We start from the raw sequence: 19,183 nt of genomic DNA on the forward strand, positions 1-19,183 counted from the left end.
TGAAAAGAAGAGGAAAACGTCATAATCTCGGAGTATGATCTGAGTAAATGAACTTGCCCATCTGGCTGTGTACATTTAGGTCATCAAATTCTTTTCAGCAATGCAAAAGTGAAGGAACACTGAATCACCCTGAGTTATTGTAATGGATGAAGTTCCAGCCTGGGCACTTGGCAAACAAACCCATCTTCTGTGCCTCGCAGAGAAGCCTCAGCCTGTGCCCTAAAAAACGCCCCGAGCCACCAACTTGCCTACAGAGTGGCTTAAAAGGTTAAAAATACAGCTTTTGAGGAACCAGCCCTCAAGACATCCAAAGCTCAGGCTGTCACAAGACACCAGACCAGCTCTGGAGAGAAGTCACTGGTGAAGCTGCTTGTCCATGCTCGGTTTGAGGAAAGACCTGTAGTTTGAGGCTGCAGAGGAGCTGAGAACAGGGAAGGTGAGAGTGTTAATACAAACTAGGATCAGCCCTGCCGAGCTGTGCCAGGTCAGTCTTGTCGTAGGCCTGGTTCAAAGTTAGTCCTGCATTATAACCACTGTCCCCTCCTCTCCCCATCTGCCCCTTCAATCACAGCCATAGTGGGACCCATTCACCCCACCACATCCAAGGAATAAAACCTCCAACAAAGGCAGAGTTACAGCTTTCCTCTCATCTCCCTCTTCCATCATTATTGCCACTGAAGGGCCATTTTATCACTTGCAGCTGTGGTCATTCGGCGACAACCTGCTGTGCTCAGAGGCAGATGAGACCTGCACATTTGATCTGCATTAAGCCTGTTTCATGGCTTCACATTTCTAGGTACATTCCTAACAACAGCACCAACCCACCAAAGCTTTTCATCCCTCCCAACTACTCAGTAGCTCCTGTGAAATCTGTCATTTCTCTTTCACATCAGGGTTTTGGCTTTTTTTGGGGGGTTCAGCATGAGTTAGTGCCTCAAATCCATCAACCCCAAACAAGGGCCAGGACTTCTCCAGCTCCTCCTGGGCAACAGCAAGATCCCCGTCTTTACACCACCAACATTTATTATTAGCAGAGCTGTTTTCCATTCCCTTCAGACACGAGGTGCAAATTAACCAGCTCTTCACATATCCCAGCTAAAAAACATAGCACTTTGCTCTCAGGCGCTGTGCGGTTCGCAGCATCTCTGCCCCACGGGTGCTGCGCCTCTTACATTTTATTTTCAGCCTTCTAGCGAGCAAGAAAATGAGCCTCCAGAAAACAAATCCACTTGGAAATGCCCAGATGATTAAAAGCTCAACTCCTACAGCAACCAGCTGGTGACCAGCTCAGCCCCTGCACCAGGAACATGTCAATTATAAATAATTAAAACGTAATAGGCAGGAGACACTGAAGTATTAAGCAGATTTCTCTCTAGGTAGCTGGAGGTTTCTATTGCTGCCAATCACACCCTTCAGATGATTGTGTTGTCTGTCGGTCATCCCAATCCTTCCATTAACATGTGAGCTCAGGTTAACATTTGCAAGTAAACTAATTAAGCCCTGTAACGCTTCTGCACACAAAAGCCAAAAAATGTCAGCAAAACCCAGCTCTAGTTTTAAACTGACTTGGAAGCATAACCTCAAACTGCCAGAGTGACAATTCAGGCAGGGCAGGTGTCAGCTCCAGCCAGGACAAACGGACAGGGAAATGAAGGGCAATTGCAAAAGCTGCATTTTTGGGTAGCCTCTCCTCTGCTTGTCATCCAGCCATCCGCAGAGGGGGACGCATCTGCTTCAAAAGACAACTGGAAACGAAACTCCAGCTCCAAGCCAGCAATCCGGTAATTTTCAAACAGATGTTGCATCTTTGTACCTCATTAGACTCTCAGGGGACAATACTGCAGCAGCCCCCCTTCCAAATAAGCACAACCTTCGGTCCAGCATGCTCTCAGTGAGCATTACACCAGGAGGGAGCAAAAGCTTCTTTTTATGTCTGCTCCTCACACCTATGTTCAGCAGACTCCTTTGGAAACAATGGAAAAGTCTATAGTACAACACTTTTTGCCAGAAGCATCTTTGTTGGAAGAGTCTTGGAGGGACTGAACAGAAATCTTCAGAGATGTTTGTTTTATACGATACCACATAGATGTACACTTTTGTATGAACAGTTTGCAGTGAGGGGATTGAACTTTGATAACCAGGGGACAGAAACAGACTTTGTGACATCCAAACTGAACTACTCTGTACAGGTATCACCACTCCCGTAGCAAGGAGAGATGCAAGTTGCTGACAGCACAGGGAGGAACGTGAGAAACTCCACGCTTCAGCACTCAGCTACACAAAATTACTAAACGGAAAGCTGACACGTTGTGAATCTACAGGAAAATGTGGCTTGGGGTCTGTTTTCCCAGTCTCCAGATTGCGTGTCGCTACTCTCGACAGCCTGTGAAGGCATTCACACTCAGCTTCCACATGCCATGGAAATCAAACAGGAGAAGATGTGTGATCATGCCACCTGAAGGGGAGACCAGAGAATCCCCAGCCTTGTCCCCAAAACCCTTGGGGAACCAGGTTTCTTGGGCTCTTCAGTGCACGGACAACATGGGTGAAGAAATAGTGTCTGTGAAATGAAGCTATAGGGTACAAGAGTTCTTTCCTCCTGCGCTCCTTATCTCCCAAGGCAAATATCTCGAGTCTTACCACTGCTCTTCCACCTGATCTGCAAGTTCAAGGGCTGGATTTGTTCTTCCAAATGCAGGAGGGGAGAATTCAAATGGCAGTAGGCCACTTTTACCCCACCAAGTGCAAGCAAATGCTCACTCACCCCTCTTCTGCATAAAGATGAAGAGGTCATCCAGGAACTCCTTCCGTTCAGGGTCACTATCCAGTTCATAGAGCTGAGGGGAAAAGGAAAAAAAATGAAGGCACAAATCCACAACAAGACAGCAAATAAAATAACATCAGCTTTCTGCAATGGGTGATCCGGTGCTTGTACTGCAGGGGTGAAAAACAGGAAGGATTCCTGAGCGATTTGGTGGACAAGGTGATAGTTTGAGGACCCTTGTTATGGTTTGCCTTGCTCAGCCCCTCAATAATTCCTGCTGGCACAGCAGAGACCGGTACCCTGAAGGGAAGAAGATTCAACTTGGTTAGCACCACCGCTACGGCACAGGGTCTGAGGCCACCTGAAAGCAAAGGGGAGAGAAATGATTAAGACAAGCTGGAAAGAAAGAAAGAAAAAGAAAGACGAGACAACCAAAAGGAAGGTGAGAGCGGTTCGGGGCAGATGAGAGGTCTGTACCTCTGAGGCACCAAGGAGGGAAAGTTCTCTGCAGCTTTTCCTCACGATTCCTTCCTTTAGGGATTGTCACATAAGTGACAAACTCCAAGTCCCTTGAAGAAGGAGATGAAAGGATAGAGCTTTCCTCTAAGTACTAATGCCTGGCAGGAAAGGCCCCTCTAAAATAAGCAGAAAGCCTTGAAAAGTATCAGAAACGAATTTGCTGCAGAAATAAAAGGCTTAAGAACCCAAGCGTTTAAAACAAAGCTTCATAGGCACCTCATTCCAAAGGAGAGGCACTGTGTGCTAGCATTACCCACTGATTTTTCAGAAGGAAAGGCATGAGTGTCATCTTACAACTACCTCTTGAATAGAAATCTAATTTTCACCTATCAAGAATCCTGAGAGGTCACAACGTGACAGGTTGAAAGGGCTGAAGTCAGCTGCTCTCAGAGGTACAGGAAGGTATAGAACAAGACCCAACGCTGTACACAACGCAGAATTCAATTCCTTCTCTCGACTGCATTGAGGAAAAACCCTGCATCGCTACAGGGAATTTTTTCTGGTTGTAGCTACACTCGTGCTCAACTAAAAACCAAAGATTCACTGGGAAATACGTATTTCAGCCTCTCTGTAGGTGCTGTGAGCATTTTGGGCTCATTTCCTGTGGAACTTGGCACTTTCTCACACGCTGAGCTCTGGGAAGAAAACACACCAGTGTATTTGCAGAGCAATTAGCTGCACCCTTTCAGAAAGGGTTTAAAATGAATTCCTCTGGCTGATGTGACACGCAGCTGCCACATTCTGATCCACGAACACAGCGCTAAGCAGGTCCAAGAAACAAATACTCTTCTCCCAGCTGGAGAAAGTATTGACAAAGTTTTTAAATGTCAGAAGTCTGGTTATTAAGTCTTAGTTCCAACTACATTCCAGTGACCAAAGGCAAAGGAATAGCGAGGGCTCCAGAGTCACCCTCTGATCAGGGGAAAAATACCCCAAGGTTACCTTGTTCCCCAAAATCCCCAGGATCAGACTGACCTTGGCAAAGTCTCGTGAAATTTCTCTTCCTCGGCATCCATCGCCTTCATCGCTCCAGGTCACGGTGCCGTTCTGGGGAGACAAAAACGAAAGGGTGAAAGGATGGCCAGGGAAAGGCTCGGTGGAAAACCCCAGAGAACTCGCAAACGTGCCTTTTTGGGCACAAACGTGTAAAAGCAGCTGAGGGCTGAGACCAAGAAGACTAGAAAGATGGGGGACATTGGGACGTTTGTCACGGCACACTTCCCCGGGATCTCTGCCAGAAAAGCATCTCGAAAAACTGTCTTGGTGCCAGGGAAAACCATTCTAGAGGAAAGCGCTCAACACCTTCGGCTGTAATAAGGTTCAACACCTAAACACAATGGTGCTGCTTTTGCTCTCCACGTCCGTCTTTTAACCAAGGGCACATCCTCGAGGCCCCGGTGAAAGCTGCGGGTGTCAGCCAGGCTTCCTTCCTTCTGTACGCCAGGTGACACCAAACGCACTCGGAAATGTCCTCCTGTCCTCCCCTCGCTTGCCTACGAAACCAGAGTATCCTGAAGAAAGAAGGAAATATTAATAATCCCACTGGAAAGCTTCTTGCCAAGCCAGAGCCCTTACTCCCAGAAGCTACTGGATGTGAATTCTCCCCACAGAAATGGAAAGCTCAGCTTTGCTGGATTAAAGGTTCATTCTTCTTAGACATTAAAAGGATTACGCTAGTTAGGCTTATTCTCCTTGGGAAATCATCATCCTGAAATGATCACCAGGTCTGGAAATCAGCAGAGGCAGCCTCTGGGAGCAGCGGGACCAGGAGAATGATCCTGAAGTATCTTCAAGCATCTTTAAACCATAAAACTCATAAAGCTTCAGTGTAACAAGTGCTCTGGAGTCACTCGAGGAAAGAAACACGCAGAAAAGCACAGAAGATAGCCAGAGGTTTCAGCACGCCACAAATAAAGCACGTGAATTAGGGAGGTGCTCCAATATCTGAAATCTTGGAGTCATCTGGTCGTGACACGTCCATCGAATTAGAAAGATGAATAGCCCTTGTCACGGCCAGGCAAAGCTACATTTCCCCCTTTCAAAAACCCTGCAGTGAGCTGCCCTAATGCCTGCTGATTTAGTTTGAGCCAGTAATTCCTGCTGGAAAGTCAATTATCCAGTGAGTCCCATCAACTGAAAGATATTTAATGGGGGATTATTGCCACTTCTGTTATGTCAGCTGTTTATTACAGCAGATCAATTCCCAGCCCTCTCTAGGAAAAAGATCTGAAGACCAGTTTCCTTCACAGGAGGATTCATCTGGGTGTCCTTTGCTAGCGGAGATTAAAACCACGGTTTTTTTGCTAATTATGGTAACATCCAGCTGCTCCTAAAACCCCACCGGATCGTTACCTGGGATCAACAAACCCACGTGAACAGTCACAATACGAGAGAGTCTCTTTGGAAGGCAGCAGCTATTCCCCATCCTCAGCTTTACAAACTCCGCGGCAAAATGATTTGCAGAGGGCTGAGCTGCTTTCCTCCAGAGTTTGTCCTTGGTCATAAATCCAGAGGGCAAAACTGGTGTTAAACTAGGTGCTCCAAGAAGAAAAACACTTGCTTTCAGAGAAACTCTGGTCACACTGAGAGCTTATTCCACTGCATTTGAGGACAGGGACAAGACAGAGAAGAGGGCTTAAAGCAGACAATTCTCTGTCGCCAGTGGGTTCGAACTTGGCAAAATCTTCAGGAACAAAACTCCGTATGGGGTTAAAGACTCTTTAGAAGTGATTTTACTTGTTCTGCTCAAAGTGAAAAAGGTTAATTAGACAAGAACAAGATGAAGGTTTGACACCAGCAGAATACGTGCACCCTACTTTCTGCACCTCCATCCTGAGATGCTCAAGAACAGAGAACTAATGTTTCCCCACAGCCAGCAAGTGAAAAGGAGCTTAAAGCCATCAGTGTTTTACCATCTGTCCAGAAAACTGGCAGAGCTGGACATCACCTGGTGTGACACGCAGTGATCCGAGGTGAGAGACAGCCGCCAGCATGAGCATTTCCTCCTGGAAAGGTTTAAAGCCAGTTACCGCTCCCCACATTAAGCTTTCAGAAGAGATAAGAGGAGAGCTGGGTGTAAACCAGCACGGCTGCACTGGAACTGGGCCGCAGAGACACCAGCACAGGTTTGGTTTGGGTAGCAAAGTCTCGGGTTAGCATGAAATGTCAGCTCAGCAGTCGGGGAAATAAAGCCTTATTTATTCAGAGACCAGAGTACGAGCACCAACAGGCACTTTCCCAGGCTTCAGCTTTGATCTTGAGGGACGATTCTGCTCACCAAAAAACCTCTGGGTCCGTGCCAAGGCTACAACCGAGCATATCAAACACTGGCAGCGGTCAGAGCAGCGACCCGAGCACAAGGGGAACAGGTAAATCGAGTAAAGAGCCCCACTGAAGCACAAGGTGCTCTGTATCCAGAATAAACTACATTTTGCACAGCAAGAGAGCTCAGCGGGAGCTTTGGTATCAAGCTTCCTTTCCATTCCTCCTTGGAAAACAAAGTTACCCTCCGCTGAGATGCCCTCCTCCGCACGAACAGCAGGAACCTGAGAAATCAATATATCCTCACAAGTCATTAAAAGACCTTTGTATAAGTCAGGCAATAGTAACAGGAAGGAAAAAACCCCACTGTTCAGAGAGGTGGGGCGTTCTCTGGGGAGAGTCCTGCCTCTCCCTCCACCCTTCGCATCGAGGGAATTTGCTGATGTTCGACAAACGGGCAGGAATTTCTCCGGTTTCTCGCAGAAAGAAGGTGGTAGAAGTGGCACGGGCTGTGCTTGAGCCCCCAATGCAAAGCAAGAGGTGTTGGGAAGGGCTGCTCACCTTCCCCAGGCCACAGACACACCTCGGGGGCCACCAGAGCCCCCCCAGACCCCTCTTTCCCTGTGAGGTTGCACAGGCAATTATATCTGGAGCTATTTTAGGATTACTCCCTAACCACCTGGAATATCTTATTAGAGGGGAAAGCTCAGATGTCCAGAGCAATTTTGGTTTCCAATCCCACATTCAAAAAGCCGGAGTTAACCCTGAGTTGCCAAGCAGACAGAAAAGGAGATGACAAATGCTTTTCCTGCTCCGTCCAGCCCATTCTTTTGAGGACAAAAACCTTGTAAAACAAGCAGCCTCGAGCCCTCCCTGCGGGACACCTACCTCTCAAATATTACTGTCCCTCCCAGGGACTAGAGAACGAATCAAACCTCTGTGCTCAATAAAAAAAGCGAATTATTAAGGCCAACAGAACTGCAGCTCATGGTCTCCTCCTATACAAATCACAGTTCGTGTGCAAACACATTTGGAAATGCTCCTTTTCCAGGTCATTCCCCCTTCTCAGCATTTTGAGCTGAAAGCCCCATGAGGTTTTTCATCAGCCTGCAAAGTTGTATTCAAATGGCAAAGTCTCAACTGGAGAGAACCCACTGAAGCTTTAATATGTAAAAGAAAAGAGGAAAAAAAACCTCCTGGCACAAAACTGAAACTCATTCTGCGCCTCCTTACCGCAAACCCGCAGTTTTGACAGAGGTTTTAGGCCAGAAATCTGTTGAAATATCCACTTAGGGACTAGGTTAAATGTTAAAATAAAGCTCCTCCCCTACCCCGTGGGTTAACTGAAAGCGCCGAGTCAATGAAAAGGTACAGGGGCAGCAATTTCAGGATTATCAGGGAATCCACAGAAATTCCTTTTGTGGGTAGAGTTAAGCCTTAGGAAGTGAAACAGATGCTATTATAAAGAAAACTGTTGTACTACAAAACGCTGATAAGATCAGGAGTACTGCCCTGAGCTGCAAGTTCTCAAGCATGGAGAAACCAAGTTATAATTACTGCGTGCACAAGCTGCCTGGTAAAGCTCCGCTGAAATCAGAATAAACCCTGCCCAGTCCCGCTAATAACAGAGCTCGATTCAACATCCACGAGCTTCAAAGACGGGGGCTGAAAACATTTTAGTGATTTCAGGAATGGCAGGGAGGGGAAGGCGAGGAAAAGAATGGACTGAAGTTAACAGATTAATTACCTCTTTTTATTACGTATTTTCTTTAATGTGCTCCCACGACCTAGTGACTGCAGCACCAACGCAATTCTTTGCAAAACAGGAGTCTGCTTCCTTATCCGTAAGGAAAAGCTGGACTCTGTGAATGACTCCTATTCACAAATAGTCCGAGGAGTTGGCTAAAACGTACGGGACAAGATTTGCGCAGTGCTATATAGCTGCGGCAAGAGAAATTCTCACCGCGACATGAGTTGCAGATTTACCCTGAAGTGAGAAAAACACAAGTGTAAGAACACGACACATTGGAGGTCTTTGCACCTACCGCTCTCCAGTGTTAGAATTTCTATACACTGGCACCAAAGGAGACAAGCTGCAGCCATTCCTAAAGATAAATCTAGCAGTCGAACAAACACTAAAATAATCTGTGTCTTCCCTGGGATATTAACGAGCTCCTCGCTCTGCTCCTTTGCCTCCAGATATAGCACAACCTTGATGAAGCCTATGGAATTGCTCTTCGAGATGAAGATCTGGGGGAATTCTCTGATGTCAAAATACAAGCTGTTTGCAGGCTGCTGCCTAGGGTCATTATCACAACCGGTTTCGCTGTTGTCTTCTCCCATACGTTATTGGTTATATTAAACAAAAAGGGGCCCTTATTACCAAGATCATGCTCTGGTCCAGCCACTTTAATTTAGGTATCAGCATGAACTCCTATGACTGTCACAGGGGTGAAAACTTCATCAAAACAAACCTAAGCCCTGAATTCAGAAGCAGCAGCAATTGGCACTTTAATAATTCAGACCTGTTCTTATGGAAAACAGCTTTTGGCAAAAGAGAACTTAAATACCTATTAATGAAGAATTGTCCTCCCGCTACAACAGAAAAATACCAGTGACCCACACAAGGAATTAAAAACCTAACCCTTGAATTGGGTCCTGGATATCTGAAATAACTAGGAGGCAAAAAATGCACCATGTGAAATGCAACTTCATTTTATTCCTGGGACCTTCACCCCTCTGGATTAATGAATATCTCCCGAACGATACCTCAGTACCCATAACACTTGAGGCACATACTTAAGGTTATGGAATCTCAGCCACTCATTCCTAGACCCTAGAGCAAAAGCAAAGTAATTATTTTAAGCTGACTTATCTTAATAAACACCGTGACCTTTGTAAAAGTTTAGGTCAGGATTTTCAGGACTGGCTGGTGATTTCTGAGAACCTAACATGAGACATCCCCAAAAACCAGAGCACAAGCCTTTCTCCGAATGTCAGACAGCTGCTGGATGCAGACTTACCTTGCTGCGATTTAAGGCGGCATTAAGTATCAGCTGATGCCTGAAAAGCTCGGCTTTATTTTTACATTCCGCGAAGGAATGCGTGTAGTAACGTGCGCACTGCAGTAGGCGCCTGACACGTTGCTCATGTTAGTGCTGGACACCGATTTTGAGCAGGAAGGGAGCAAGAAGTGGTCCTGCTCTCCCTGGTAACCGGAGCCACCGCTGAGCAATGCGAGAACCCACGGGACGCGAACCCGCATCTGCTAAAAGCAACATTTTCACCAGTGGAATTAAAAAGCTCATTTTTCTTCCAAGACAGGCAGCCCCAAACGGCCTTTCGGAGCCACCATGGATTTGCAGGGGACTCGAGCGAGTCCGAGTGAACAAGCTGAGCACAACCCCCCTCCCGGCTCGTCTTTGGGGACCACAACTCCCTGACAAGCAACTCCCCTCCCTGGCTGTTTTGTGCCGGCAGGATTCCCCCCGCCCCTGTCACAAGTTCTTTTGTCCACCAGCTTGTTCTACAATTATTCACTTGGCCGTCCAGGACCAAACAGAACAGGGCTTCATCTTTGCTGGTGGTTGCCACCTTTTTGCTATCTTCAGGCCACACACCTTCCAGGCAACCTCAACATTACGCTTTCAAGATACATTCTTCTCCAAGGGCGTCACTTTTAGAAGAACAATCCACACTTGAAAGAAGAAGTGACTTTTTTCCCCCCTCTTCCGCAAGCGAGAGCCATTATTGCATACCACAAATACTCCCCGAGCAGCGCTCGCTGGAAGCAGCGTATTCTCACTGGTTATTACCCTCCACCTCGACAAGCTAAAAAAAAGACAAGCTGAGGAATCATTTCAAAACCAACCCAGAGAACGCAGGCACTTCTGTATTTAAGCCCCAAGCCCATTTCCTCCGCTCCGGCTCTGAACTGATCTAGCGCTGTTAAATTTTTACTCCCCGGTATGCCGACTGCACCGGCGACTGCAAACAAGTTGCTCTGCAATATTTACCCTCCTCAAGGTGAATATACCGCACCGGCAACGCTCATATTGGGCACTTCGATGTGGCCTTTTGAGCACATCACATAACACTGTTCAGCAGCACGGCTACAAGGATAAGCCACGTCTCGCCCGGGCAGACCAGTTAGGCCAGAACTAACTTCAATAATAGTAACAGAAGACAGTATTTTGGGACAACATGTGAACCTGCTCACTTTCTGCCAAGCTTTCCCACCATCCAGAACTCTTGTAGCACAAGCGCGTCCCTGATATTCCCTCAAAATCCACTGCTTAACTTCACGTGCATTAATTTCTCCAGCTCCTTTCTGGTTTTCACTGGCTGCCTGCCCAGCAGGGAAACAGTTTAACACAGCAGCAAAAGGGTCTTTCTTTTCATTTTGCTTCCTTGGTGAAGCTTTGTGCTCTTTGCCTTCCAGAAGTTGGCCTGAAATCAGACTCAGCTGCAACCTGCTACCAAAATACTTGATGTTTCCTGCTGAAACGCTGCAGAATCGGGCCAAAGCGACCAGATCAGTATTAGCGCACAGTACACCAATTGTTAAACAGTATTTTTAGGGTGGTTTTTTTTTTTGCTATTCCACATCAGCTAAGCCCAGATCTGGCGTGCTTATGCTCATTTATCTTCTCAGAACAGGGCACACGACCCAGGAATCAAGCCTATTAGTTCAGTAAGATTCACAGGACTCTCACAAGATACTCCAGGACTGCAAAGCACAATGACATATTTGTTAATGCCAGCCACGCTAGAAATAAAGACAGCCAAAGACTAACGCTAAGTGGGGTTTTTTTTTGTGTGGTTGGCGTTTTGAAAGAAATAAGTGATCCCCCTAACACCAGAGTCCTGGCTACTATTCTCCACCCAGGGACCTGCAAGAGGAAGTTCAACCCAGTAAATTGTGAAGCAATTTCTCCAGACCCACCTCACTTCCCTACACCAGCTTGAGCAACTGCTTTTTCAACCCAACCCCTCTTGAAAGTGCAGAGAAAACACAGCAGCAACTGGCTGTCTGCTGCGTCCCGAGTATCTGCGTCGGCAGCCTGTTTTATAGCACCAATAGTCACAACTTCGTGGAATTATTGCCACACGCGCTGGTGTGGAAACACCAAACTGGCCCCGGTTTGCAGGAGCCCACAGACCACGGTAAATGGAATAAAGCTTGCTGAGCTTTAGTAGCTCCTCCTTGAACTGAAAAGAAATAAATCATCTTGTGCATGCAATCAGCAGCCAAGGGGAGAGATTGCCCTGAGTGCCCCCAGCAAACTTGCACACGCCCAAGGTTCATCAGCCCCCACAAAACAGCTCCAGCCCTTTTACTTTTTATTTCACTGAGTTTTTGCAAGAGAAAACAGCTCTGGTTTTGTCCATACAAGGTTTCTGAGCTCTGAGAACTCTATCAGAAGCAAATCCAACCCCCTTCACACTCAGGCTAATGTTTGTAGGAAAGAAGAATTAAGTCCAACTTTTTTTTTATTTATTTAAACCATGCAACCCTTCGGCTCAATTTCAACACACATAAATACTGTCAATGTCTCCGAAAGTCTCCTCAAGTGAGCTCCATAACAACACAGCTCCCAAGTGCTACACTCACTGAAACACCCACTTAAAACAAAGAAAAGAATTCTTGATCCTCTGTCAAGGAGTAGTAACTCTTTATTCAAACAAAATTCACCTCTGAGCAAAACAAAGCAGTAGCAAGTCAGCTCCTTCCTTCCCACACGTGAAAAACAAAGTGGCTTTGCTTACTCACAGGATCAGTGGGAGGGCACGGACACACCACCAACCCGAAATCCAGGCCAAGCCGACGCATCCCGGAGGTCTTACACAAAGGGGTTATAGTGAAATAACTTGAGTGAGACATTAGCAGGCAAGTGTCCACACCAAAAATAAATATAACACCAGCCTGTCCCATTCTGAATGGCCCAGCAGCAGCGAGACAGAAGATAAACGAACCAAAGATCAATCCTCCCCACAAAGGTTCTTACAGATCGGGGTTTCTATATCATTTGTATCTGTAAAGCAAATCTTGTGAAATGTCTTTATAAAAGAATAAACCTGGGAGAGCACGGCAGGGAAGCATCACTGTGCATGTGCCCTGCGCTCGCGCTCTTTGCAAAGCACTGTCAAATGGCCAGCGCTTGCAACATGAACGAAAAAATCCTCGGTTTGACTGAATATGGTCATTTTTATGCAGAAGGAAGTAATATTAACACTGACCTGTTTGAGCTGCTCATCCAAGCGCCAGTTCTGCCGCCCAGACGGGGAACCAGTGTACGGTTGCTTCGTAGTGTCTTTACCCTGTTCTTCTTTGCCCGGCTGTCCCCGCTGGTGCCCCGAGGCTGGGAGAGGGTTTGAGGTAGAGGCCACTCTTTGGTTGTGATGGGCAACTTTGGGAGCATGAAAATATTTCAGAGCGGAGCAGCTTTCTTTTGCAGTCACATCAGCGCCATCCTCGAGCTCGCCACCTTCCAAACCCCCTTCTTCTTCTTCTTCTTCTTCCTCCTCCTCTTCTTCCTCCTCCTCTTCATCCTCCTCTTCTTCTTCTGGCTCCGAATTCATGCTGCTCTGATCAAACGCCCGCTTCGCCCCGGCTGCGGGTGGGGTTCTGGCCAAGGGCCCGCCGGCGGAGCCCCCCGAAGCCCTGCCAGATGTGGCGGCCAGGACGGCCTGCTGCACGGCCAGCTGTTGGGTGTAGAGCAGCTGGGCCTCCCGCAGCTGCCTCTGCTGCCTCTCCCGGGAATCCATCTGCAGAGGCGGCTGCTGCTTCTGCTGCTGCTTCTGCAGCTGCTCGACCACGGCTTCCAGCTTCATCCCGCAGTTTGCATGGCTGGGAAAAAGAGGGGCGGGGGGGGGGGAAGGTTGGTTTTTGACTTTATCTGGCAGGGTTCAAGCCCCGACCTTGGGAGATTGGCAGAATCTGAAAGATAGACAAATATTTGGCTGTATGAATATAAAATGCTTTCATCTTTTCCCCAGGAAGAGGATAAATAGAGTGCAAAGCCAATACTCTTTCCTGTGCAGGAGACCGTGAAACAATCAGCTTCATGTTTAACAGCCTCAGGCTCAAACTTGCATTCAATTTTCAGACTGTTTAATTGTATTTTCAAGCTGAACACATTTGCTATAAACTCAGTTTCGTATACCCCAAAGACAGCAGCTGACCTGCTTTTGTCCGCTGTCCCAGCAGATCTTTTTTTGTGTGTCAGAACCCTTCCACGCTTCCTAAATAATTACTTTTGAAATGTTAGGTTTAACATCTAGGGTTTCGTGCTTCTGAAACCACTACCTTAAAAGGAGATAAGCCAGGAGAAGCTTGACCATATATCTATTAAAAAATGGGCAGGAATTTACCACACACCAGTTCTCTCTCGATTCTTTTATGCTTTCACTACACTACTAAATTCTTTACACTTTGTACGCCTATCTTGAAATAAACAACTATATTTAGCTATTGTTTTCCAGGGAGAGGGAGATAAGAGTAAAGCAAAGACCAGTGCAGCCCAGAACAGACTGAGCACCGAGCAACTCCTGCCTCCGGTTCCCAGTGTCACCAGCACATCCCAAGCCGTGGCCTCCCTTTGATTTTCCCAGCCCAAGGACCCGAGAGCTTCCCTAATTCTCCGTTTCTCGAGCGGCAGCAACCCCGTGCTGAGCCAGCACTCGCCTTCTCTTGAGCAAAGACCCACAGAACAGACCACGGTCAGAAACACTAAACCCAAGAAAGGCGAATTCACCTTAATTCCCCAAACCGTCCAAGACCACACGTGTATTTTGGACCGTCACAAACCGGACCTGCTGACAAAGACTGTTCTTAGCTTCCTTCTTTTCTTAATGTAAAAAGATGCTTAAGCAGATCTCACTTGCTGCCCTTCAGGGTTCACTGATATCAAAATACAGTCAGCTTAGAGAAACAAAGGAAAGGGCAACTACAAACAAGCTCCGGAGCCTCCCGGCCACCTCCCACCACCCTGTTTACAACCAGCACGCTGCTATTCAAGCCACACTCTTGAAAAAAAGAGACTATTTTGCTAACGCGCATTGTCGAAAGGGACGCAGTTCTGCCCTAAAACAACAAACAACCTACCAGATATCAGTTTTAAAAGGGAAAAGACAACTTCTGGAATCTCCAAGGTATCCTCTGAGGTGGTCAGAGCGCGCCTCTCGTACAACGTGCCTGCGAGCTACGATGCCCATCTCATTTTTCCTCTGCAATCTCTTCCCTGTGCTAAATAACAGCCCGGCACCAAAACTAAAAGCCCGGTCGACGTATTTGCATTTTCATCTCACAGCTTTAGCTTGCGAATGAAACAATATCAAGTGGATTAGCGGTTTGAACGTCAGGAGCAATAACGTGTTACCTGCCAGCCGAAAAGAGTATTAGCTTGGTTTCTGGAGGCACAAGGCGCCATCTGGCCCAGTAAACCAACAATGAACTGGTGTGGATGTCGCAACGGGCTGGGCGTTGGAGAACCCACACCTCGCTTCGTAGTCGCACCTGAGGCACAGTGAGGTGTTACCTCTCCTGCTCAGGGCAGAATTCGGCAGGGCACGCGGTTAATACACGCCTCAGGGACGTTAACGATAATAAATGACCTAATACTCGATTAACACGCCGAGCAAACACACCTTGGGCGCAGCAGCCCCCTGGTATGCAGCGCCCGTGTATTTCCCGGAGCGCAGGTACAATGGCGAGTGACAGGTTACGGCAGGATTTACGCGCCGCTGCCGAGGGGTTTTTGTTGGTTGCTGGTTTTTTTGTCACCAGAGCGCAGCACAAACCTCACGAGCCTCCAAAAAGCTGAACTTTGGATACAGCAAACACACCCTCAGTGATTATTGTGCTTGGGAAGAGGCTTTACAGCGAGTTTTAAGTCAGGGAGGAGACAGATGCACTGCTCACAATAAGTACTGAAGTCGTGATATCAGGACAGAGTTTAAGAGAACAGCTGCAACTAGACCAAAGCCAAACCTGCCCAGGTTTCCACCTCCATTTTACCCCTCAGCACCAATATCTGCCTATTTTCTGTGCCTCTCCCAGCCGAGGCAGCCAAACGATTCAAGTTTAACATGCAGGAACCCTCACAGCGCAGCCTTTGCGTGGCACTGAACCCCTGGCAGAGCACTTTGATTAAAATAGAAAACATTTTAAACTCCGTTTGCGTTTTTTAACGAGCTCTGTTTGCAGCGTGACCAGGGAAACGCACCGACACGGGGAAACCACCTGAAAGAGTTAAAGGAGCGGCCGGGGCCTCGCAGCTCCAAGGAGGGGGGAGCTCTCCCGGGCTGGTAAACAACCCCACCCCTCCGGTTTGACCGGGGACCCTCCGTGCCCCATAACCACCCCCAAAACACCCACCCCCTCCCCAAGGGCACCTACGGGGTGGGGGGGGGCGGCTGTACCCAGCGGCCACCCCGCTCCCCCAACCGGCCCCACCGCCGCTGAGCTCCGGGCCGTCCCCTCCGACTTCGGTACTGGTCCCTCAACCGCTACCGGCGCCCATAGCGGTCGCCCCCCGCCTCCCTCCTCAGTCCGCCGTGCCCCCCGCATCGCTTCCCCGTCCCCAGCGGGGCCGTTACCGTGCGCGGCCGCCTGGGCTCCGCCCGCAGCGAAGCCGCTCCGCTCCCTCTCCGGCCCCCCCCGCCCCTCCTCAGCCCGACCGGAAACGGGGCGGCGGAGGCGGTGCCCGGCAACGGAAGCGCCCGCCCCACTTCCGGGTACGGCCCGCTCGGCGGGAGCGACCGCCCCCAGACCCGGGAACGACTGAAAAGGGGGCGTGGCTGAGAGGCGGCTGAGAGCCAATTAAATAGTCAAGCGAGGGGCGGCTTCCGGTTCCGGGGCTATAAGAGGCGGCGCGTGGGGCTGGGCCTGGTAGTCGCTGAGAAGACACCGCGGGGTGAGGAGAGCGCAGGTGAGGTCGTGGGGCATCCTGGCACCCATAAACGCCATAAAACGGTCCTTTAGGGAAGGATTCGCGGTCCCCGCTGTCCCTTCGGGCATTTAGAGGGAAGAGGGGAAAGTGCTTTTAGTCTGGGTGCTTCTTTGTTTTCTCTAGTGCGTGGTGGGAGGTTTCTCTCGGATCTCTAGAAACGAATTACAAAGGGTCTGCGTTTGTGTTTTCCTTGATCCTTCAGGGACTGCATGTATGTTTGCGTTTGGGGGGAATAAATGTTTTATGGGTGGTTTATGGTGGGAGATTTTTGCTTGTCCTTCTCGGGGAGGAGCTCTGAAGGGGCTGTGCTTGTATTTTTCTTTGTCTTTTTAGGGGCTGCGTATACATTTGTGTTTGGGGGGTATAAATACGTATTAATTGTTCCTGCTGTCTCTACTCAGGCCTTGATGGTTCTGTGGGGCAAGCATTCAAGATTCCTTAGTATCTCCTCTCACCTCAGATCCCTTGCTTGTTAGTGTATTAGCTCCTTCCAGGTCTCTAGTGCATGGGGTAAGTGTCAGGGCTGCTAATGTTCCTTGTGCCTTGGTGACATCTCATGTCCCTGCTCACCTCAGGCCTGCTCAGCATGGCAGACGAGGAGATCGCTGCACTTGTGGTGGACAATGGCTCGGGCATGTGCAAGGCAGGTTTTGCAGGGGATGATGCCCCCCGTGCTGTGTTTCCCTCCATTGTGGGGCGCCCCCGGCACCAGGGGGTCATGGTGGGCATGGGGCAGAAGGACAGCTACGTGGGGGATGAGGCCCAGAGCAAGAGGGGCATCCTCACCCTGAAGTACCCCATTGAGCATGGCATCGTCACCAACTGGGATGACATGGAGAAGATCTGGCATCACACCTTCTACAATGAGCTGCGCGTTGCCCCAGAGGAGCACCCTGTCCTGCTCACCGAAGCCCCCCTGAACCCCAAGGCCAACCGGGAGAAGATGACCCAGATCATGTTTGAGACCTTCAACACCCCAGCCATGTATGTAGCCATCCAGGCCGTCCTGTCCCTCTATGCCTCTGGCCGCACCACCGGCATCGTCATGGACTCCGGGGATGGCGTCACCCACACTGTGCCCATCTACGAAGGCTACGCGCTGCCCCACGCCATCCTGCGCCTGGACCTGGCCGGCCGTGACCTCACCGACTATCTCATGAAGATCCTCACGGAACGGGGCTACAGCTTCACCACCACAGCCGAGAGAGAGATCGTGCGGGACATCAAGGAGAAGCTCTGCTATGTGGCTCTGGACTTTGAGCAGGAGATGGCCACGGCTGCCTCCTCCTCCTCTCTGGAGAAGAGCTATGAGCTGCCGGACGGGCAGGTGATCACCATCGGGAACGAGCGGTTCCGATGCCCGGAGTCCATCTTCCAGCCTTCCTTCCTGGGCATGGAGTCCTGCGGCATCCACGAGACCACCTTCAACTCCATCATGAAGTGTGACGTGGACATCCGCAAGGATCTGTACGCCAACACTGTGCTCTCGGGGGGCACCACCATGTACCCTGGCATCGCTGACAGGATGCAGAAGGAAATCACGGCCCTGGCACCCAGCACGATGAAAATTAAAATCATTGCCCCGCCGGAGCGCAAATATTCTGTCTGGATCGGGGGCTCCATCCTGGCGTCTCTCTCCACCTTCCAGCAGATGTGGATCAGCAAGCAGGAGTACGATGAGTCCGGCCCCTCCATTGTCCATCGCAAGTGCTTCTAGAGTGGCCACCAACAGCCTTCCACCTTGGACCAGAATTGTTCAACTGTTACTTATTTTATGTTTTAATTAATGGCCTGTTAGGCTGTAGTTTTCCTCTTCCTTGCAGCTCTCTGGGGCTTGTTCACCCTCCCTGTGTAGCACTGATAGGATGATGACACTAAGGTCAGATTTGTCACTGTTAGGTTTGTCACAACTGACTCCTTTGTAGGAAAACAAATAAACTTCCTAAGCTTAAAAACCTGTAAGAGTTTACTTTGCTTTCTTTCAAGCTGTGCTCTCTGTCTCCTTGCATTGAATAGTTATTGTGCAGTACATGGGTTTGGGCTCTAACCCAGCCTGTAGCTGCCTGTTTAAGCCCTAGAAAACAAATTTGGGTTAAATAAACCTTAAACCCCACAACATTTAGAGTAAATGCTCTAAAAAACATGTACTGTCACATTTTAAAGCTGCCTCGTGCTGCATGGGCCATTTTAAGAACTGTGAGGGAGAAAAGCTTGACTGGTATGTGACTCTCGCAGCCTTTCTGTACTTTAATGGTAACTCTGCTTTTTTTAGAATGCAAACAGCTCTTCTTGTCCGAAAAAGCACTGGCACAGGTCTTGGTGACCGGAGGAGTCTTTGCTTTGCCTTTTTTGGGAGAGGGTGACAAGATGAAGCAGGGGATGGAGCTGAAGCTCGTTCAGCTGGGGGAAGCTGGCCCTTCGTGCTGCGGGAGGTTGTCTATGGGACCTTATATTCCGCAGGGGAAGGATAGCAACCGCTTAATTGATGAAGCGTTGTTAATTAAAGGGCGGTGGCACGTACCGGTACCGGCGCTGACCGTGGGGGGGAGTGTCCACGTCCCGCCGCGCTCCCCCTTTTAAAACCTCGGCCAGCTGCCTATTGGCTGGCTCCTCCGTGTCATGGGAGCGTCAGCCAATCGGCAGCTTCCCCACCGCGGAGCGGCTTAGCGTTCCTCACAGCCGTCTC

General features: G+C 49.0%; 2 protein-coding genes across 3 annotated transcripts in view; one reads left to right on the top strand and one right to left on the bottom strand.

Annotated features, from left to right (window-relative positions):
• ARID3B (AT-rich interaction domain 3B) overlaps positions 1-16,283 on the bottom strand; it is a 31,798-nt gene extending 15,515 nt beyond the window's left edge. For both annotated transcript variants that reach the window (XM_065077087.1, XM_065077086.1), the window contains exons 1-4: positions 16,145-16,283; positions 12,785-13,484; positions 4,259-4,330; positions 2,765-2,837 (exon numbers count right to left, since the gene is read on the bottom strand). In XM_065077087.1, the coding sequence (XP_064933159.1) occupies positions 2,765-2,837; positions 4,259-4,330; positions 12,785-13,378 (739 nt within the window). In that variant the 5' untranslated portion in view covers positions 13,379-13,484; positions 16,145-16,283. The remainder of the gene's footprint in view (positions 1-2,764; positions 2,838-4,258; positions 4,331-12,784; positions 13,485-16,144) is intronic.
• Positions 16,284-16,317: 34 nt separating this feature from the next.
• LOC102092807 (actin, cytoplasmic type 5) lies at positions 16,318-18,454 on the top strand. The gene is made up of 2 exons (XM_005515430.4): positions 16,318-16,476; positions 17,073-18,454. Exon 2 carries the CDS (start codon positions 17,084-17,086, stop codon positions 18,212-18,214), a length of 1,131 nt encoding a protein of 376 aa, XP_005515487.1. The 5' UTR covers positions 16,318-16,476; positions 17,073-17,083; the 3' UTR covers positions 18,215-18,454.
• Positions 18,455-19,183: the final 729 nt, after the last annotated feature.

This window comes from Columba livia, chromosome 11 (assembly GCF_036013475.1).
Source record: "Columba livia isolate bColLiv1 breed racing homer chromosome 11, bColLiv1.pat.W.v2, whole genome shotgun sequence".
Lineage (NCBI taxonomy): Eukaryota > Metazoa > Chordata > Aves > Columbiformes > Columbidae > Columba > Columba livia.

Coding starts and splice junctions, on each gene's coding strand:
- LOC102092807 (XM_005515430.4), top strand. CDS start 17,084: ATGGCAGACGAGGAGATCGCTGCACTTGTGGTGGACAATGGCTCGGGC.